The sequence below is a fragment of the Peromyscus eremicus genome, chromosome 4 (assembly GCF_949786415.1).
Source record: "Peromyscus eremicus chromosome 4, PerEre_H2_v1, whole genome shotgun sequence".
Lineage (NCBI taxonomy): Eukaryota > Metazoa > Chordata > Mammalia > Rodentia > Cricetidae > Peromyscus > Peromyscus eremicus.
Window position 1 is genome coordinate 102,613,314 of NC_081419.1, and position 15,056 is coordinate 102,628,369.

General features: G+C 41.6%; 1 protein-coding gene across 3 annotated transcripts in view; it reads left to right on the plus strand.

Moving 5' to 3' along the window:
• Tmem87b (transmembrane protein 87B) overlaps positions 1–15,056 on the plus strand; it is a 41,160-nt gene that overhangs the window by 479 nt on the left and 25,625 nt on the right. For all 3 annotated transcript variants that reach the window (XM_059261391.1, XM_059261390.1, XM_059261392.1), the window contains exons 2-8: positions 3,661–3,721; positions 5,340–5,434; positions 7,966–8,097; positions 9,832–9,882; positions 11,321–11,411; positions 11,851–11,912; positions 12,465–12,648. In XM_059261391.1, the coding sequence (XP_059117374.1) occupies positions 3,661–3,721; positions 5,340–5,434; positions 7,966–8,097; positions 9,832–9,882; positions 11,321–11,411; positions 11,851–11,912; positions 12,465–12,648 (676 nt within the window). The remainder of the gene's footprint in view (positions 1–3,660; positions 3,722–5,339; positions 5,435–7,965; positions 8,098–9,831; positions 9,883–11,320; positions 11,412–11,850; positions 11,913–12,464; positions 12,649–15,056) is intronic.

The window sequence follows — 15,056 nt, forward strand, 5'->3', positions numbered from 1 at the left end:
GACACAGTGTGTCTAGATCATGCCTTTATTTGTTCAGTTCAGAGTCCCCCAGTCTCTGCATTCGCAGCGGCATCGTCGGGACTGAACCCTTCGGCTAGATTACTGCCACAGGGGCCACATCCTCAAGGCCACAGGGAGGTTTGTCTAGCCCTTCTGTTGGAGTGTACATTTAATGTGCTCCATAGTCATGTATACAGTCACCTTGCCTTTCTTTTACTTGCGTTTCAGTATATTCTTTGGCGGTCCTATCACAATTCAGGGACTTCTACGTGTGTAGGCGGGGCAAGTGTGTGTTTAGGAGTGTTTAAAAGGCGGGTCTGGAGGCTTGGGTGGATGAAAATTTCCTTAACTGGACAGGCCATTAGAGAACTGAACGTTCTGTGTGCTTAAGAGATGATGTGGGGAAAATGCCGGGGTAGAATTATGGAAAGTCTTGCAAAAGAGACAGGATATTGGGAAGCGGCATTGTCTCTAGTTTCTCTAGAGGATGACTCACCCAGATCTGCTTAGGGTGCATTGAAATGACGTTCAAGTTTTAAAGATGAAATTTATATATTTCTTCAACCAAAAGTAATATCAGAAGCTGCACATGCTTCCAAACACAAAACTACAGAGGATCAAATATAGGCTTGTTTCTGTATCCTGGCTCAGTGTAGCATTTCTTTTAAGATTGTTCTGAGTCGGTGTCCTGTGTTATATATAGACATACCAACGATAGGGGCTGCCCATCTCAATTGCTGAACTTCTCATCATCAAATGGCAGCGTTTGTTGAAGCACACTTCACAGTTTCCTGCTGCCTCTGTGGTGAATGTGATTAAGCCAGTGTTTGTAAACTCAAAATAAAAACACTACACAAACACTGTTGCTCTACTTGAGCATGTCTGTAAAGATCATCGCCAAGCATACGCTGGATAGTAAGAATCCCATGGGGAAGAATGGCAGGGTCTTTGGACAAGCAGCGAAGCTTGTTTCTTGACTGTAATGTGCTATAGTCAGGCTGAGTTTATTTCCTATGTAGCTCAGGCCAGTGGTATCAGCAAGCCTTTCTTTGCAAAAAGCAGGCTGATTATTTTCTTCTTAAATTAACTTCAGAATTTGTCTTTTAGAACAGAGAGAATGAGACTTTCATTTGTTTTGTGAATTCATCGAAAGAAAAATAAAAGGTTCTTTTAGACATAAAAACCAGTTTGAGCACTGCCATGTGCCATGAACTAGGTTGGTCGTTACTCTTGCAAAGATGAGTTTTAGAGACAGTGCTTTCTCTCAAGAAGCTGACACAGTATCGGGGACAGCACAGTTATGAGTAGACACTTAGTACCATAGCATCCTTGGGATATGAGTATTCAAGTACTGGTGGAGCCGGCCTGACCCTGGTTTGTGGACATGGGTAGCTAGTCTGAAAGATGAATAGGTATCTCCTTTGTAAGAAAAGGAGTGGAACATTAGCAGTGTGGGTAATCCTTGGTGTTTGTTGAATGACGTCCTAGAGGGTTGGGGACTAAGGTCACCATAGGTCTCCCTCACTAGACTTCAGCCTTAAACTCTAGGACCTACCGGGCTGAGACAGAGCATGTCTGAAGTAGGCTCAGTTTGGACAGCATGTCACTTGAAATTGGTAGCCGTTATGTGACTTTCCCTCTGAGGCTGTTTCTAATAGGACAATGACAGAGGAAAGTAACAACTCTGGAAGTCCAGCTTAGTGAACCAGTGAGTACAGTGGGGTTCCTCATAAGAACAAGGGTGCCCCTGAAGTTCCACCATACAACGTGCAGGCAGCTACTCCACCCCAGCAGTGGCTCCCTGCTCCTGTCGCCCTCTCCCCTCAGGAAGGAGAGTTTGAAGCCAGCCATATAGAGCAACTGCCATTTGGCTCCAGAGGAGGAAACACTGTGGTTCACGGGCACAGAACTGCCAGAACTCCTTCCAAGTGAAGCTCGAAGCAATATGTTTACTATGTATGTCACTTGGATTTTTTTTTAATTGCTCATCATGGGGCAGACATGCACTCTCCCCACATTTTGAGGTTTGATTAGGCCCTGGGATCATCAGTAGCTAGTTTTGGATATGAATAACAGAGAGCCATTACAGAGATTTTTGCTAATTATTCTGGCTGTCATCTAAGGGTAAATTGTAGGCTCAGGTCTGGAGACAGAAACACCGGTTATACTGTTGAGGTCAAAGCAGAAATGTTGAGGGGCAGCATGACAACCATGTTGGTAGGGGTGGAGAGGAGCAGCTCCATGTGGGAAGCATGCGCAATGAATAGGCATGTGCTGGGGGTGGGGTTGGAAGTGAGAGGGATGGCTTGGGTGACTGGAGGGTTTGATCTTCACAGCAGACAGTGTAAGACTTGGTGAGAACAGAGAGGAGTGTGCCTGGTTACTGCAGGTTAGCGTAACGTGCCTGTTGAACAGATCCATGAGTGCATGGCTCTGGAGATCAGAGGAGGGATCTCTCTGGGCTGCTGGTTTTGTTATTGTGGAAACTGTTGGGGAGGGGAAAAGGTTACCAAAAAAGGTGACCTGTCCTGTCGGGGCTCTACGCTTCCTTTCTGCTCTTCGTGCAGCGTGGCTCCTTCTTGCAGGATTTTTGTTCTTGGGAAGAACTGTTGGACTTTAATCATGGTTAATGTTGTGAGGCACAGGGGCTGCTAGAGACCTCATAAAGGAGAGATGGGGTCCCTGGGGAGCACACCCAGGGTTGGAAGCATGCTAAGCAGGCTCTCTAGCTACATACACCCAGCCAGCAATGAGATTCTGAGCTGGTTCTTGAGGTAAGGAGCTAAGCAGGTGAAGGAAAAGCATGAGAGGGGTTTGCAGTTTTCAGGTTCGCTGCTGAGGTCCTAGCAGCAGGAGTTTTCCAGAAAGCGAACATTGCTGGGGAGGCGAGCAGGCTTTGATTGTTTGGGGTCTGTAGGAGTTGGGCCTGCTGTAAGTACAGTGGTAAACAAAATCAGTTTGGAGAGGGATGTTATTTATTGAAAATAATTTAACTTTGATACCAAGAGAAGAGCATGCAAAAGGGTGGTTTGTGTTACGTCCAAGAGCACTGACCATAACGGCCAAAGCCCTTCTGCCTTGTGTGTCACCAAGCTCCAACTTTGACTTTTTGAGGTCTTTTGTTTTTTTCCAAAGTTCACTGTGTGACTCAGGCTGGCCTTGAACTCATGATCTTCAAAGGCAGGGCCATTACTTCTGATCCTTACTCACAACAACTAGGGAATAGACACAGCAATAAGATTTTAAGCCAGCAAGAGATGTGATCAATTTTGTGTTTTAAAGATTAAATTTAATTATGTGTATAGGGGTGGGGGAGAATGTGTACATGAATACAGGTACCTGCAGAGGACAGAAGAGGGCACAGATCCCCTTGAGCTGGAGTTATAGGGAGTTGTGAGCCTTGTGTTATGGATACTGGGAACTGAACTAAATCCTCTACAAGAGCAGTAGGCATTCTTAACCACCCAGCCATCTATCTAGCCCCAATTTTACCTTTTTAAAATGTCTTGACTTGAAGGCTAGATGTGGAAGCTTTAAAATATAACCACTCTAATCTGTGTCACAGGAGTAGAGTGCTGTATTTAGAGGATAAAATTACATTTAAACAATAGAGAAAGAGAGCTTTAACTAAGATTTTTCTGTATTTGTTTTTCACTTTAGAAATCAGGACCTTTGATATTTAGAAAAACTATGTTTAACTCTACTGAGATCAAGTTTTCTGGTAAGTATATTAATATACAATTTTGATATATTATAAATTAATACAATAATATAAATTAATATAAGATACATTAAGTTGAATTGTACCAGACTTTTAGGCCACCAATCAGCTCTCAAATCATGACACAGAGACTTATTATTAGCTTTGAATGCTAGGCCTAGCTTAGGCACGTTTCTGGCTAGCTCTTTTGACTTAAATTAACCCGTTTCTCTTTATCTACCTTTTGCTTCGGGGCTTATTACCTTTCTTACTTCTGTATATCTTACTTTCACTGCTTGTCTAAGTCTGGCTGGCTGGTGTCTGCCTGGCTTCTTGCTTTGAGTGTGACCCTCATTCTCTCCTCCTTCCTTGTTTTTTTTTTCTCTCTTAAGCCTAGATTTCTCTTCCTATTTATTCTCTCTGCCCACCAGCTCCACCTATCCTTTCTCCTGCCTGTGGGCCATTCAGCTCTTTATTAAACCAGTCAGGTGCCTTAGGCAGGCAAGGTGAAGCAAATACAACACAGCTTTACATAATTAAACAAATGCAGCACAAACAAAAGTAACATACCTTTACACGGTTAAGGTAATGTTCTGCAGCAAAAACAAATGCAACACGTCATTGCCCAGTTAAAATAATATTCTACAACACTGAATGTTTTGTTTTTAAACTGATTCTAAAATTTTAGAATTTTATTTCATTTAAGGCTTAGTTATTTGCAAGAGTAGAGTTTTTCTAAAATTCTATCAGCCTTATCTGTGGGCTCTGTTTGGGTTACTATCCTTTAAGATGATACTCAGGGATCCTCACCTTCTGGTACTCATCATCCACCATGGTCTACAGGGTTGCTCTTAAATGTCTGAGGCTATGTTACAAAAAGATACTCTGGCTTCTCTGCCCTTTCCTGACCCTTTGCTCTGGGGAAGCCGGCTGTAGTGACATAAGACACTCCCAACAAGTGTTTTCTCTGGCTTTAGACCTAACCCTTTTCAGTCTTAATCCCACCACCTAGAACTTTAAGCGTGGTGGTGCTTTATGGTATTCAAACTAAAGGTCAGACTTCTTGGTCTGTTTGAACTATATCTAGGCAGTCATCCTTGGTCTGGGCTCACACGTAGACTAGGCTGGAGTGCATCTCTTTACCCTCCTCTTCAATCGATTAGCTCCTACTTTCTTCCTCCCTAGATCATGTCGGATGTCCAGTGCCCTTGACACCCGGTTCTCAGCCTCTTGGGCTTCTCAGAGCACCCACTTGTTAACTCCCACAGCATTTTAGTTCATAAAAAGCAGTTGTTCTTGTTAGCTGCTGGTCTTTCGTGGTACACAGGCGGGAATTCATTCAGCATGTTTTGGATGAGTGAGTGAGTGAGAGAATGTGGTAGACTGAGAGAAGCCATAGCTGAACAAGCCAGGATGCTTAGTTGATTACATTGGACTTACATTTAAATAGCTGTAGCAAGTTCTGGCCAGCTGTTAAAATTTAATGAATTTATCCTTCTCATTTTACAGTGATTTAGAGAAATTAGGTAATGTTTTACTCATGTTATCATTAAAACAGCCAGTTTCAGACAGTATTCTTGAAGTCTCAAGTTCATACTGGACTGTTATTAATGTACAATAAAAGTGTTTGTCTGAACAGTGAAGTCGTTCAGTTGTTCTGGACCTGTGAAGTTCACCATAGAGTGGCACTTGAAGTACCATACCTGTCACAATGAGTACCCTGAGCTGGAGGAGGTAAGTGAAAACAAGTCTTCAATGTGTACGGAGCTGTGAAGGGAAAACTACAAATAGACAGATGTAATAGCACCCCAGGTGAGGAGACTGGAAGTGGAGCTCACGATTTTAGAAATGCTCCACATTGGAAGTGTCTGCTTCTTGACAAAACTGTAAGCTTTGTAATCTTGTGAGGTATCTCATTTAAAAAAAAAAAAAAGTTTAAATCAGCCTTATAGGAGCCGTTGATAAAGGGCTAAGACAAGTCAACTTAATTTGAGAAGGAAATTGAAGTTTCACGTCATTCAAACAATGAGTTGCTTAGGAGCATGAGTAGATTTCGTGAGTTCAAACCAGTCTCTGAGGAGAGAAGAGGGGAGACATCTGAGGAAGGGCAGAGAAGGAGGAGGCTGTGCCAGGGATGGCGTCTCCTCTCCTGGATGGGGGGCGCTCTGTTGTTGTTTCTGCTTATTTTACTCTTTTGGGGGGCCCACCATCCAGCTCCCAATAAATCACACATGGAGGCTTATTCTTTAATTATAAATGTCTGGCCTTAGCTTGGTTTGTTTATTGCCAGCTGTCCTGAACTTTCAGTCACCCCATCTACCTTTTGCCTCTGGGCTTTTCCCGTTTTCTTACTTTTATAAATCTTACTCTTACTCTGTTGCCTGCTGTGTAGCTGGGTGGCTGGCCCCTGGAGTCCCCCTCCTTCTCTGGCTCTTTCTTTTTTCTCCTAGATTTCTCCTTCTATTTATCCTCTCTGCCTGCCATCCCCGCCTATTTCTCTCTCCTGCCTCATTATTGGCTGTTCAGTTCTTTATTAGACCATCAGGTGTTTTAGACAGTCACAGTAACGTAGCTTCACAGAGTTAAAGAAATACAACATAAACAAAAGTAATACACCTTAAATAATATTCCCCAACAGCGTTCCTTGTAGCTCCTTACAAGATGCTCTTTGATGAGTCTCATGACGATTGCCTAGAAAGCTTCTCCATTATATGTTTGGCTTCTATCTTGAGTAATGTTGGGTTTCCATTTTATTAGTGCTGTCTTTTCATTTAGAGCAAAATGTCCCTCAATTTGACTAGCTCTGCTTCTTCATGATCAGATTCCAGGTAGGTACTTCTAGCAGGCATTCCACACAATATCGAGTTGTCCTTTGTTTGGAGATGTTAACTCACACAGTTGATAGAGGAAGTATTTGGTGATCCCTCCACTGTAGAGTTACTGCTTTTTGTTGGTGTGTAGGAGAGTTTTTTTACAGCTATAAAAATGTCCTGGGTTTTTTTTTTTTTTCCATCAAATATCTATCCGTTCATGTTAGCAGCCTTTTATGAGTCTTGCCTTATGAATCAATTGTTATTGTAATTGCCAAACAATGATTTTATTATTTCCAGTTTTCTTTTATATTTCTTAGCATTGTTTCTTTATGAATGAGCTGCCCTGTTCTCTTTTTTTTCTGTTGATCCTAGGCAACAGTAAGGACACATTAATTTTTACTTTGTTTTATAGGCAATGATCAGTTAATTTTTGTTGTTGTTTTTATGTTTTTGTTTTTTCAAGATAGGGGCTTTCTGTGTAGCCCTGTCTGTCCTGGAACTGTCTTTGTAGACCAGGCTGGCTTCGAATTCACAGCGACCCTCCTACTCTGCCTCCCAAGTTCTGGGATTAAAGGTATGTGCCATTATTCCCAGCTATTGTTTTCTTGTTTGAGACAGTCTGCCTGTGCTTCCCAGAGACAGTTCATCTTTTTCTTTGCTCTGCTCCAGTTGTCCTGTGTTTGGTCTGTGAGAGGCAGTTCTTGGAAGACTGGGTGCTTCTGTTAGCGGCTTTGCTTACTCCTCTGTTGTTTGTCCAGAAGTATTCAGTTAGGTTAGCTGCTTCTGCGTTATTTACCATTTGCTTTTGCTTCTACTTCTTTGTAATTAAATGCTCTGCTCTTCTCTCTGTAACATTTCTTACATAGAGGATAAAGTAGAAGTAGTCCTAGGGCATGCTTTATTTTTCTGGAAGCTATTTCTTTGTGGTAGCACATTGATTTTTGTTTTTGTCTTAAAGCAGGATTTCGTTATATACCCCTAACTGGCCTGGAACTTAACTAAGCTGGTCTTGAACTCAGAGATCTACCTGCCTCTATCTCCACAGTACTGATATTAAAGATGTGCACCACTAATTCCAGCTACTGTTTTGTGTTTTGAGTCAGTTTCTCTGTGTGTCCAAGGCAAGTCTTGGATAGCCTTCAGTCTTAACCGTCTGGGGTTAACAGTCATGCACTCATGCCCGCCTACGATAGTTTCTTAATCTCTTTCCTCAGAGTAACACCATGATTGTACTTGATACTGGGTACAAACACATTGGAATGGCTAAAATGTAATGGTCATCTCAGTTATACTTAGAATCACAGTTAATATTTTTTTCTCTTTGGTATTTTATTACATATTTTCAAATATTCCAAACTAAATTAATTCTTGGTATTCTTTAGATATGAAATTTTATTTCTTCTGGGAAAAAATGTAGAAGTAAATTATAACCTAGAATTTTACCTTGGGTAGGAGCTGTTCCAAAAACGTGAACTTAATGCGGATGCGGACGTCTGTGCTTATTTCAAGAACATTGACTGCTGGACAACAAAAAGTGAAAATTTAGATTGCAGCAGTGATTTACAGGCATTTCCCTCATTAAATGTGAGTATCTGCCTTGCCATGATAAAATCAACTCATTTCATTGAAGTGAATACAAACACCAAGCTTGAATAATGTTTTGTCAGTATTTTCAGAAAGGAAGGTGCTTGTCTTTAAGTCTTGGTTTTAGTTTTTGCATGTGTGCATTAGGATGTAAGAAAGAAATTGGTATCCTGTTCCTTTTTCTTTTCCTTTTTCTTTCTTTTTTTGGAGATAGTCTTATTATGTAGCCCTGACTGACATGAAACTCTCTATGTAGATGAGGCTGTCCTTGAGCTCAGAGAAATGTATCTGCCTCTGCCTGCAGATTGCTGGGATTAAATGTGTGCACCACCATGCCTCCGGTTCATTCTCTTTTCAACCTTACAAGAGGTTTTTATGATCTGCTCTCTCCCGTTTTGTCTCTCACTCTTCTCTTCACTGTTCTCAGGCTTTTACTCCCAGCATCCTGTCAGATGAGCCCTAGTCAAGGTTACCAGTAACCTCCATGTTGTTAAGGCCAGTGATCTGTTACCCTACCAAAGGTCTTGCCTTGTCACCAGCATTTAACAACCTGAACATTCTTATGTGCTTGTTTCCTCTCCCAACAAGTGGAGTTATAAATGTTAATAAAACAGTCATATCTGGTATCCTGGGTTTTTTTGTGGGGGCAGGTCAACTTGACACAAGCTAGAGTTATCAGGGAAGAGGAGCTTTAATTGAGAAAATGCCTCCATCAGATTGCCTGTAGGCAAGTCTTTGGGGCATTTTCTTGATTAATGATTAATGTGGGAGGGTCCAGTTCATTGTGGGTGGTGGCACAGGATCACTGGGCAGATAGTCCTGGGTTGTATAAGAAAGCAGGCTGAGAAAGCCACAGGGAGCAGCCAGCAAGCAGTGTTCCTCCATGGTCTCAGCTTCAGTCCTCCCTCCAGGTTCCTGCCCTGACTTCCCTCAGTGATGGAGTGTTACGTAAGCATCATAGAATTAAACCCTTTCCTCTCCGGGCTGCTTTTGGTCATGGAGTTTATCACAGCAATAGAAATCCTAACTAACATAAGTGGATAGGGAGGTTATGGATCATTATAATTTACTTTTTCCTAAAAATTCTAAAATGAAAATGCCTTTAAATGTGTTTGAAAGCATAATGAACATACAGAAAAGTACACGTATATGACTCAGTGGTTTTCAGAAACTACAGGTCTCAACCAAGTACAGAATGTTAGCACCTAGAGCCCCTGTTCATTCCCTATACTTTCTCTAACAGTACCCACTCCAACATTAATCACACTATAAAGGAAGCAATTTTTAAACAGAAGAACTTTTTTTTTAAAGGTAGCATTTTTTTAAACTTTATTTTTATTTTATGTGCGTTAGTGTTTTGCTTGCATGTTTGTGTGAGAATGCCAGATCCCCTGGAACTGGAGTTAACAGACAGTGTTAGCTGCTGTGTGGGTACTGGGAATTTAACCCTGGTCCTCTGGAAGAGCAGCCAGTAAAACCACTGAGCCATCTCTCCAGCCCCGAAGAAGAACTTTTTAAATTCATGTTCAGAGTACAATGAGACTTGTTCTCTAATATTCAACTTTTAAATCTATTTTCTTCTAACACTTAGTTATTAAAAACTACTTTTCTCTAATTTAGAATGGATTATTATTAGATAATTGTTGTAATTAGATAATTAAGCAATAAATCTATTGTTTGGAATAGATTGTTATCAGCAGTAATATAGAATGGTATTGTTTTATTCTTTTCCAGAATAAAGAGCTAACAGGTAGCAGAAATGTTTCAAGCCAAGAAGGAGCAACGGTAAACCCTTTTGTCTTTAAATCCAACATGCACAAATTATAGTGAGATTGAAAAATCAATCTGATGGCTGCTTGAAGAATGATAATTATTAAAGTTGGAAAAGAAAAAGAGAAACTATTTAAAACAGTATATTTTTTTGTTTTAATATGTATTTTACATATACTATTTCTGCTTTTTAAGAAAAATCTCTTTGAAGACTAGCTCTGCAGCCAGTTTTTTTCTTTAAAAAAAAAAAAAATTCCAGTTCTTAATGTGCAAGACAGCATAGCTGTAGGCTGCTGCTGTCACCCTGCAGTGAGAAAGAAGTGGAGCACAGCAGGGAAGTGTGGCGTTTGGGGCATTACTAAGAGTCAGAGACTGAGTAAGATGTGCAGAGGCTCAGGAGGAGTTATGTGCAGGTACTGAATTGGACATAGGAGAGCTTAAATTTAGCTTTTAGATACTGACTTCACATGTTTCCCCAGCCATTCCAAAGAGAAATCTAATAGGAAGACATTTTCTGCAGTGGCTGGGACAGGACAGGCTCTTGGCACAAACTGTCGTATTTTGTAGAAGAGTAAGAAATGAAAAGAAGAAAGTACTCACAGGTGTGGACTGTGCCATATTGATTTTATGTCATTCCCTAGACAATCCTTTATAACAACTGTTTGTATAGCACTTACATTCTATTAGGTACTAGAAATAATCTAGAGATGATTCTAAGTATACAGAAGGAGACTATGCAAATCCATGGCATTTTATATGAAGGACTTGAGCGTTCAAGGATTTTGGTACCTATTGGGGGTGGTGCTGGAACCTATCCCTTGTGGAGACTGAGGAACAATTCTGTGATTTCATTTTGTTTTGTGACATGGTCTTATTGTGCCCAGACTGGCCTCAGACTCAAGCTCTCTGGCAAGTGAGACTTATTTTTGACATTTTCTCACTTCTCTCTCATCTCAGTTTTTAAAAAACAACATTTTGTTAGAATGCTCGGTAATATTAGGATGGAAGATGAGGATTCCAATATTTTTTTTCTTTAAGACAGGGTCTCCCTCTATAGTCCTGGATAGCCTGAAACTTTATGTAGACCAGCCTGGATTGAACCCACAGAGATCCACTTGTCTCTGTCTCCTAAGTATTGGGATAAAGGCCTGTGCCACAAAGACTAACCTAGAAAAAATATTTGAATGATAATCTTAAAACATAGAATGAGAATCCAGGGGAACATGTGGCAGTATTCGTAGTAGAAGGAACTGAGAATGTGAACATTTGTCCCCCCTCTTGGGTATGGGAATGTAGGGTAAGAAAAAATTGGTAGCAATGTCTTCCTTCCACTGCCTGTCATTCCTTCCCTCACTATCTGTTTAGTTACTAAAACTTTAGAAGTGTTGACTGTCTAACTGTGTCTCACACACTGATCTGTTTAAAGAACAAAGACTTCTTCTCCCTGTTGCAGGATGTTGTAGCCAGGACCCAGAAAGATGGCTTCCATATTTTCATCGTGTCTATTAAAACGGAAAAAACAGATGCAGTCTGGGATTTGAATGGTATCGTTAACCCCTTTGTATGCATTCTCTGTGTTCTATAGTTTTTGTCATTAATGTGAATCTATATTGTCTGTTTAAAACATGTCTTTCAAACATGGATTTGTTAGCCATATACCTATTTTGAATGCTTAATACTAATATACTTTTTTAGTAGATAGGGAGAAATGAGCTTATGTTTAAAATGTTTTTAAAAGCCTGATTATTGCCAGGCATGGTAGTGCACACCTTTAATCCCAGTACTTGGGAAGCAAAGGCAGGTGGATCTCTGTGAGTTCAACGCCTGCCTGGTCTACAAAGTGAGTTCTAGGACAGCTAGGGCTACACAGGGAAATCCTGTCTCAAAAGACCTAAAAACAGAACAAAACAACAACAAAAAAAAAACCCTGTTTATTAATTAACGCTTGTATCTCTTCTTCTCCCTCCCTCCTCCTGTCATTAGTTTCTCTTTCTATGGTGGGGCCTCATGGATATATCTCTGCATCAGACTGGCCTCTAATGATTGTGAGTATGTCTCATCCTTTTTTTCCAAATGAATTTTTAAAAAATATTTATTTAATGTATATGAGTGACCTGTCTTCAGGGACACCAGAAGAGGGAATCAGATCCCATTATAGATGGTTGTGAGCATGAGATTGCTGGGAATTGAACTCAGGACCTCTGGAAGAGCAGCCAGTGCTCTTAACCACTCAGCTATCTCTCCAGCCCCAAATGAATTTTTTCTTGGGCGGGGGGAAGTTGAGCCAGGGTTTCTCTGTGTAGTTTTTGGTGCCTGTCCTGGATCTTGCTCTGTAGACCAGGCTGGCCTCGAACCCACAGAGATCCACCTGGCTCTGCCTCCTGAGTGCTGGGGTTAAAGGCATGCGCCACCGTCACGTCGCCCAGCCCAAATGAATTTTTAAGGGTTCAGTAGTATAACTTCTCTGTAGGTATGCTCTGACAAGCCCTCTATTTCTGCTTCCAGAGTGACAAGAAAATGGAGTGGGGGAGGCTCCTGAGATGTCAGCTCTCTAGAGTCAGAAGGATCAGAGGCTAACACTGTTTCTCTTCCTGCAGTTTTACATGGTGATGTGTATTGTTTACATATTATATGGTGTCCTCTGGCTGATGTGGTCCGCCTGTTACTGGAAAGATATATTAAGAATCCAGTTCTGGATTGCAGCTGTTATTTTCCTAGGAATGCTTGAGAAAGCAGTTTTTTATAGTGAATACCAAAACATCAACAGCACTGGACTGTCAAGTAAGTTTCGACTATTTCCATGAGTTCTGTGTAGTGTGTTTTAGCTAGTGTGAGCAGAGCTGGAGGAAGGCCTCTTTATACATAGGTGAAGAGGATGGAAGCCAACCAGAGAATGTCAGGACGCTGGGAACATAGCTCAGTCCGTAAAGCACTCACTACGTGCATGAGGACCTGAGGCAGGATTCCATTACTCACGTCAGAGCCAGATGTGGCTGCACACACACTTCCAACCCAGCACTAGAGGGATCCATGAGCTTCCTTGCTAGCAATTTAGCTGCAGATCCAGTGAGAGACTCCCTCTCAGGGGGATGAAGTGGAGAGTGGATAAATCAGGACACTGTGTCCTTGGCTGTATAGACATGTGTAGGTACATGCACTCTCCACACCTACCCAAAAGTGAGGATGTTAGAGTAGGAACCCAGTCATCTGAGCTCCTACATGTGTTCTCTCCATTTGTTTTCTTTCGGCTAACTTTCCCTTCACCATTTTTTCTGGAAAAAGAAAATTCCCATTCTCTAACGGTATTAAAACAGTACCAAAACATGGGTAAGGGTACCTTAGGTGTGGCCAATGCTTTTGATATTTTTCCTTCTCCAATTTTTTTATCTCTTTGAAAAAGAAAAGAGAGCCACTTTGGCCCCAGAAAGTAAAGTGAGTAGCACTGAATTGTGTGGTATCTGTAGTCTGTGTTCTCCTCTTCTCTTCACCCTGCAAGAGCTCCTTAGGACCAAAGGAGGCACTGCCATGGTTTGCACAGTGGGATGTTTGAAGCTGCTACACATTTCAGATGTGTGCTTCAGGCTTGTAGAAGATAAAGTCAAACAGGCTGGAAAAGTGAGGGTCGCTCTTACCGCTGACACTTTGGAAGTGGTAAAGGAGAGAGGATCTCAGAGAGGTAAAATGACCTTGGCATAGATTATTGACAGAAATAGTGATGCTGGCCAACTCCAGGAAAAAAACTGAGTTGAAATACACAGGAACCCACTTTGGACTCAAGTTGCTATTTATTGAAGCTGAGTGATAGGTTTGTAGAAGTTTATTACACTAATTTTTTTCTGTTGAGGAATGTTGGAAATTCATCAAAATAGAAAGGCTAAAAGCATATCTACAAAAGACTAAACAAAGGGCCAGCATGGAGGTCTGCATAGTAGAGCTGCTCCTGCTGTATATGTGCTTGTGCATACTTGCACACAGATGTTTGCATATGTGCTCTAAATCAGAGAGTGAAGTGCTGGGGGAGTATCCCAGTGGAAGATAACTTGCCTAGCATACATAGGCCCTGCATTCCTTCCCAAGCTCTGTCAGGGGCAGGTTGGGGGTAGTATCAGATGATAAGGATTGAAACCTGACTGGGTGTCAGAGAAGGCAGTTCCCTTCCCTTTGTGTTTTGGTAAGGACCTAGAGAGAGCAAGGGTGGCGTGGACTGAAGAACAGCAAAAGCCAGAGATCCATGAAGAGATGGTGTGCCATTGTGGCCATCAGGGAATCCAAGTCCTTCATCTGAGGTGTCGCTAGAGGGGTGGTCAAAGAAGCTATGAGTCACTGTCAATATGTTTGAAGAGTTGTGTAAAGGCCTGGCCATGTATTTTTGGCTTTGCATACCACATGGTCTCTGTTGTAATCACTCAGCTCTGCCATTATGAAAAGTAGCCACAGACAACAATAAATAAACATGTCTGTATAAAACTTGATTTACAGAAATATGCAAGGCCAGATTTAGTCCCTGGGCTGTAGTTTACCAATTCCTCTTCTGTATTTACTGTGGTTGACTTCCCACTGTTCTTAACATGAAGTCTGGACTCCATAACAGAGTGTCCAGAGCCATGAATGGTCCTGGTCCTGGCCTCTCTCCCACCTACCTCTTCTCTGTTTCCTGTTGACTTCCCACTGCCTTCAGCATTAAGTCTAGACTCTGTAACAGAGTCGCCAGAGCCATGAGTGGTCCTAGCTTCTATCCTATGTTCTTTTCTTGGCATCCGATGTTGCACTCAGCTGCATACACACTCTGCGTTTCTCTTCTTCATGCTTCCTTCCACAACATACGTCCACTTAGTCTTGAAGTCCTCATTTATTCACCTTTTGTGAGTTTTCCAGACCAACTGTGTTTTATGTATTAGGTTGCTCTTTCTCCTAGTCCCAGTGCTACTGAGTCACATGTAGCACTCCCCATGCTGAGTTGTGTCTGCTTCCATGGCCTAACCAGAGTTCAAAGTCTGTGCAGACAGGGGCCAAGATGCCTCTTTTATTATTACAGTCATATAGTAGGAGTACAATGAATACTTTCATTGCTTTTTATGGTGTTAGGGTTTGAACCCAGGGCCTTGCACATTCTAGGCTAGCACTTTACTGCTATAAATATACATTTTAAGTGAATAAATAATGAAGGCACATGGAGAAGAGAGAACTCC